Source organism: Anguilla anguilla, chromosome 13, assembly GCF_013347855.1.
Source record: "Anguilla anguilla isolate fAngAng1 chromosome 13, fAngAng1.pri, whole genome shotgun sequence".
Taxonomy (NCBI): Eukaryota; Metazoa; Chordata; class Actinopteri; order Anguilliformes; family Anguillidae; genus Anguilla; species Anguilla anguilla.
Window position 1 is genome coordinate 15,685,159 of NC_049213.1, and position 7,034 is coordinate 15,692,192.

The following is a 7,034-nucleotide window of genomic DNA, read 5'->3' on the forward strand; positions in this document are numbered from 1 at the left end:
TGTTTATGTTTATTGTTCGTTTAATTTTATTATACAAGCATTTCTGATTAGAAATAAATAACATTTTCAGGTACATTAATGTATTATTGGTTAGTCCCCAATTCAGTAAAAGGTGACTGACAAAATCAGATATCATTCTAAATGTGCCTTACAGCAATATTACAACTGCCTAGTGGGGCCTGGTAATCAGAAGATAGAATAGGGGAGAACGGATAATGAGAATTCCTGTGCACTGGTGATTTAAGTTCCAAAGGTAATCTATAGGTCAATGACATCGTATGAGCCTGGCTCTTCGTCCGATCGAACAGATATTTTAAAATGGCGCCGCAAAATGCCCCCATATCTTTTCTGGCTGTCCCACTTGAGTTTCGGCCGAATTCTCCGCATGAAACCCCCATAACGTTTTTGTAACTCCTCTTGACTGTTTTCGTCCGCCGAGTTGTAGCTTCTCTTGGGGCCAAATTTCCTGAGAAAACCTCCATAGCGCTTCACTTCATTGATGGGAGTGTCGTCGCCGAAGACTGTCAATTCGTCTTCCGAAGTTCCATCTTCCTGCTGGGAATCCTGCTCCGCCTCTGGGATGTCTCTTTCCGACAATTTTCTGAGAGAGTTGTCATATTTCGGGGCGAAAAACCGTTTAAGACTAGCAGTGTCACGTGGGAGAGCAGTAAATATTTTGTTTTTGTCTATTTTCTTGATGAATCCGCCGTATCGCTTTACTACATTGCCAGTAGTTATGGTCTGTGGGTTTCCCTGCTGAGGGCCACGTAGTTCAGGGTCATTTCTTTCGTTTAAGGCATTCGAACCACTAGCGTATGACCGAAGGACATTCTCACATTTATCTATTTCTTCTGTAGATGAGAGGGTACCTTCACACTCTAAAGTGCAAGTCTGAAAACGAATTTTTAACAGTATGTGAAACATTTTAAACCATAAAAGCACAAGATTATGTAATTAATCGTGAAGTGTTGAAGAACGTATCCACATTACAAGACAATTATTTCCAAAAATACCCACATTCATCCCCGTTGAACAGTTACACTTGTTCATACCATCTCTCTCTTCATAGTACGCAGTTCTCTTTAATTCATTCAAATTTCGGGCAATATAGAAAAGTCACTGTCACACCAATAACACAGCTAGACAAGCATTTGGATAGATAATTAAAATTGAATATTTTCCAACTTACTTAGTCATTGCTGTACAAGTTGCACTTTCTGTGATTTAAGTGATCTCTCATTGCTCGTTATTGCATTTCATTTGTATAGCCTACGTATAGCCTAATATGGCATATTTGATGGAGATAAAGATTCCGATTTCTTTTTGACATAAAATGTGTTCCTATCTGCACCTATTTATGCATTAAGTACCTCTGTGGATTGTTTAAACAAAAGCGTATGGGAAATACACAGCCTATACAACGTGTACTGACCGGCTTGAATCTCCAGCAAACCACGAGCGCTTTCCGTGGTGCTGAACTCTGCACTTGATTGATAAAGTACCGATTTTCACCAGTAATTCGTATTTCACTATAAGGCACTTCACTATAAGTAGGCTATCGACAATTTCATTATGAAAAGCAGTTTCTGTCAACTGATACTAAGCATGTGTCCTGAAATGTCAATAAATGTGCGAACACAATCTTACCAGACTGTTGATGAGCGTGTCTAAATTGGGACTCCGTTGCGCGCAGATTAAACAGTGGGTCGAGCAGTCTGCCTGGGCGGAAGATGGAAAACTCAAGCAAAGAACCAGCGCCAGTGGGTACCACTCCATTTCGGTCAATAACTCTCTGACGCGCTGAAATGCAAATTAATGATTGTACAGAAAATTACGTATCGTTAATCACATTGTAATGATCAATTATAATGCACATAATTACGGATCATTCATTAAATAAGAAAAAGAAAGAAAAAACACAAAAATCACCGTGTTGTGTCGAGATATGGACACTTCCACAACTGTAGCTCATGCACAGTTTGCTAAACGGGAGCGATTCAGTCCTTGAGATTGTCCCTAGATTTATCGTCAGGTAGATGCAATCTGTCAAATCTATCTTACTGTTTAAGTCGAACACCAGTAAACGGGCTTTGAAAGTTCTAAGTCTGTATTGTGATCAGTAGACATAAGCATGACAGATACGCTTTCTGAGACAAATAACATTTTACTTGAATTTTCTCGTCATCTAGTTTTATCAATGAGCTACAGACGACAAACTCAGTTCGGCAGTATGGAAGACAACAATAATATAGGTCTGCTGGTGTTGGGGGCTGAACAGAAAATCCATTTAATTTTGAGCAATATAAAAGTCTCATAGAGGTAGAAACTTTACGATGTTAATTTAATTTGTATTTAATTCGCTCCACTTCTCAATCAGACATAATGTGCACGATTCAAAACCAAACACAAAAGCACACAAACTGCACTTTAAAGTGGATAAGCCTCCATTTCAAAATTATTTTCCAATGAGCACAAGTAGCTGGTATAATATTGTTGAGTATTCCAACAGTGAACATAATAAATACTAAAAAAAAACTACATTTTACCTTCGCAATATGAAAGTGTTCTCCGACCACTAAGAACGGCAATGCAGTTTTCCTTTTCCGTTGTCTCTTTGTGTTCTTTTCTTTCTCAAGTGTCGTCTTCTAGTGCATTTTAAAGCAGAACCTTCGATGCAAACAACTTTTGTTTTCCTTTTGACTGGCCTGGTATAGCTCGCATCGTGTCTTTTTATTGACGGAGACTTCGTCATGTCACCGACGTACATCAGAATGGTTAATTTCATGGGGCCAATAGGAACGATCGTTTGTATGAACAACACCCTGCTCACTCTTTCATCACAATTTTCGTCTCAGCACCTCACACAAACACCCACACAAGCCCATGTAGCCGACACACGCATTTGCTAGGCAAGACACAGTTTGAAAGCTGGCCACTGCAATACAATGCGATCTGATAATCTACTGTAAATGGAACTAGCGTTACTGTAGCTTGTCAGGAAAGTAAGCGGGTTTATTGGGTGTGAGTGTCTGTGCGTCTGTGTGTTTACATGTAATGTGTTTGCATGTGCGCATGTACCAATGGTTGTGCGTGTACATTGTATGTTGAAGTAACCCAAAATGTAATCTTCAGAAAAGTGACTGTAATCAGATTAATCACATACTTTTGGCCGTAATGTGTTTGCGTGTGCGCATGTACCAATGGTCTGTGCGTGTACATTGTATGTTGAAGTAACCCAAAATGTAATCTTCAGAAAAGTGACTGTAATCAGATTAATCACATACTTTTGGCCATATAGTGTATGTGGACACTTGACATCCAACATCTCATCCAAAATTATGGGCATTAATATGGAGTTGGTCCACCCTTTGCTGCTATAACAACCTACGCTCTTCTGGGAAGGCTTTATACTAGATGTTGGAGCATTGATGCAGGGATTTGCTTCCATTCACCCAGAAAGGATTGGTGAGGTCAGGGCTCTGAGCAGGCCAGTTAAGTTCTTCCACATTGTTCTCAACAAAACCATTTTTATATGGACCTCGCTGCGTGCCCAGGAGCATTGTCATGTGGAAACAGGAAAGGGCCTTCCCCAAACTGTTGCTACAAAGTTGGAAGCACAGAATCATTTAGAATGTCATTGCATTAAGATATGCCTTCACTAACCCAAACCATGAAAAACAGCACCAGACCAAGGGGTGTCCAGATACCTTTGGTCATATAATGTATTTTTTTAAAGTATCCTGGGCTGATTACAGTTACTTCATTTTTTGTAATCTGATTACATAATCAAGATTACATGTAATATGTTCCTACTCTATATCACACCTGTTTAAGATCACTTTTTAAAATCTTTATCTGTGAATGTCATGATCTAGTTCTTATATTGCAGAAATGCCAGGCAATGTAATGTTCAAGCAACAGGACTATATCTCAATAGGATGCAAATTGGACATGGCTTAATAACCAATTGTTAACATTTTTCAACCATTTTCAGAAGACCATTTGTCTACTTATTACGTGCACTGCAGAATTATGTGTTTGATTTTGTTTGTGTAGGCCTGCCTCAGTCTTCTGGGAAAATTAAATAAAGAGTGCTGGGCCATAGCATGTGGCCAGTACTACCTGGATGATTGATGGCATAGCCCAGCAGCACCCAGAACTCTGCAGAAGGAATACAACCCAGTGCTACTCAATTCGGTCAACCCACACCGAGTTAACGGGAATGGAAAGTGCTATCTCACAGAATGTTCCAGAATGTACCACAAATGCTTGATTGGGTTTAGATGAGGTGAATGAGAAGGCCATTACATACGGATACTGCTAATGTCAGGCTCCTCAATACATTGGGTAGGTACTTGTGGACAGCAACATATTTGGAGGTAAGGACAAATTCTGATTCAATCCAGGCCCAAGACTCAGCCACAACTGCTTTTGGATTGAAGGCAATTGCCAGACACACATGGACAAAGTAATGCTGGACAGATTCAGAGCTTTACTCCTATTGGCAAATATATGGCAGCTTGCCACTTATTCTTTGTTACACATAAAGCCCATGTGATAGCACCTCACAGTTCTGACATAGGCACACCTTCTTTCTAATATATCCTACGGTAGTGTAGCTACAGCACGAAGAGCATATTTTTATGACATACATGCCTCGCCATTGTCCATTGAAACACTTTCCATCTCTTGGGATACTTAGTTCCAATGGCACTATGGGCATTAGAGCATACAAGAAATCGCTACCCTGTCTGTAAATCTACACTACGTGATTCCACTGGATTAACACATCTACTATGTCAGTATTAATGAACATAATATCCTGAACCTGAACATGTTTAATGTTCTGTGAGTAAGGACTCAAACATAAACAATAAAAACAAATATACTTTTGTCCTTGAGAGGAACAAAGGCATTCGTACTATGGAAAGTGTTACTTTTTATAAGCAATGTGGAAACTGGTTGTGCGTGTTTTGATTAGTGTGACCTCTTGACTTAGACCGACTGGGGGCTTGGAACCTTAAAAATAAGCAGTTAGCACATATCTGAACTGCTTGGTGCTTGTGGTGGAAAGCCAAAGGATTTTACTCTCCTGCTGTTGTTGATGCCAAATCTAAACACTAAGCTGTTCCTTAGCAACAATGAATAGGAAATCTTCTTTCTCTTAAGATCTGCGCAGGCAATAGCACTTTTGGATCCGCTCCATTGCTTTGTATGACAGATTTCCTAAATTCTGTTCCCTTGCCGATGTCATGTCAATGTTATCAAAGAGGATGGTGGGGGAGAGGCCACTGATCCATGCAAATAATATCTGTTAAGACAAAAGGGCTCAGGCTCCACAACTGATGAGTCATCAGGAGCCACATAATTAGAACTGATCTGAAATACATTTCTAAGGGTATTTAAACTAAGGGGTAGTCATGGTACCAGAACTTCTCCAGAACTGTCATACCTTAACTGTTACTTTGAACAATCCCTTGTAAAGCATGGAACTCCAATTCCCATGATTCCTAAACTGGGATCCGAGGAGGGAGCAGAAAGATGGCAGGACAATTTGAACACTCCATTTAAGAAAACCAATATTCAGAATTGGAATCAAGCTTAAATACAGCCAAAAAGGAAATCTGAACACGCGTAGTTATGGACTCAATCAGCATCTCTCCCTGATTTAATTGCTTTAGTTTTATTTTGTTTTCTGTTTTTTTTTTGTTGTTTTTTTTCCCCCACAAATACGGTTTGGCAAGTTAACTTCTGGTGTCAGTTTGGTGAATGCTGAACTGACGCTTGCATTTCATTGTCAAACGAACAAAAATGTTGACTGCGTTTTGGTAAAGGTAGAGGTAATGATTAGGGCAAAAGCCTGTGCTCAAAAAAAATCTTTGTCACAGCAGCCATTTAATCTACTATTTTGCACTTTGTCATCATTATCAAGCATTAAGGGCATCTATAGAACTCCAATGAAAAAATTAAGTATTGTTACTCAGAGTTCTGAATTGTGTCATTAAGCAATGCTTTAGCAGCTTCAGTTTCATCATGACTCATCTCTGGTACTATAAAACCTCTTTCCTAAATGTTAAGAGGCAAATAGTTGCCATGGATATGCATCACACATAAATGAAGAACCTTTAAACCTGAAACCCTCCTCATATTAACCCTATGAAGAGTAGGTTTTTTGGATTTTTTTTTTTTTTTTCAAAATTCTAATTCAGTGTTCAAGAACTCCTATGCTTTTAATTACCAGCAGTGATTGTTACATCAGAAGTAGAATGTTCAGTTAAGAACACTGTATTCACATATTTGTGTTCTTTCATCTAAAAGGGTCCTTAAATCCCTGTTCAGCTATACATAGCGATTCAATGGAACTGGATTGTGTCTATGAAAAAGGCAATCAGTGACACATTATTTGCTGAATTTAAAGTGAAATTCCAGTCACAGCTGAATTTTAACAACTGCTGTTCAGGTTCATGTCTTCTGAGTGCTACGGATCTGACACACAGTGACACAGTGAAAAGGACCATGTCAAAATGAAAACGATGTCCCAACATCTATTGCAGAAATTATTTCCATGCTTTTTTGTGCTCCACAAAATATTATTGCGAAGGCCTGAAAAATGTCGAAGACACACACTATTTGTGTGGAGCATTGTCTCTTCAGCAGATCTTATATCAGAATGTACATATGAGAGCAAAAAACTTGCTTATTTTTTTCACTTATTGCTAATCTGTCATGGTTAGTTAATTTAACTTGAATTCCTCTTTTTTGATGCCTGTATCACACCATAACATCCACATTACGGAGCCATTTCTTTACATTTTGATGCACTGATGATGCTTTATTACAATACATGATTAATTATCTCTATGATAATTAATCAAGTTACACGTTAAAATAAAGTTACTACATATAGTCTGGTCTTTCTAAAGATTTAGCTTGAGTTTGTGTGTGCATTGTGATGTCAGCCGACTCATCAGTATGCATTCCAAAAACAGTGATCAATATTCTCATTGACCTCGTTCTGCATATTAGTCTCCTCA

General features: G+C 38.8%; 1 protein-coding gene across 1 annotated transcript; it reads right to left on the reverse strand.

The window, feature by feature from the left end:
• On the reverse strand, nucleotides 1-2,738 carry LOC118211579 (proenkephalin-B-like). Its single transcript, XM_035388912.1, has 3 exons — nucleotides 2,547-2,738; nucleotides 1,648-1,800; nucleotides 1-891 (listed from the first exon to the last, which is right to left on the reverse strand). The coding sequence occupies exons 2-3, from the start codon at nucleotides 1,774-1,776 to the stop codon at nucleotides 259-261; spliced, it is 762 nt and encodes a 253-aa protein (XP_035244803.1). The 5' UTR covers nucleotides 1,777-1,800; nucleotides 2,547-2,738; the 3' UTR covers nucleotides 1-258.
• Nucleotides 2,739-7,034: the final 4,296 nt, after the last annotated feature.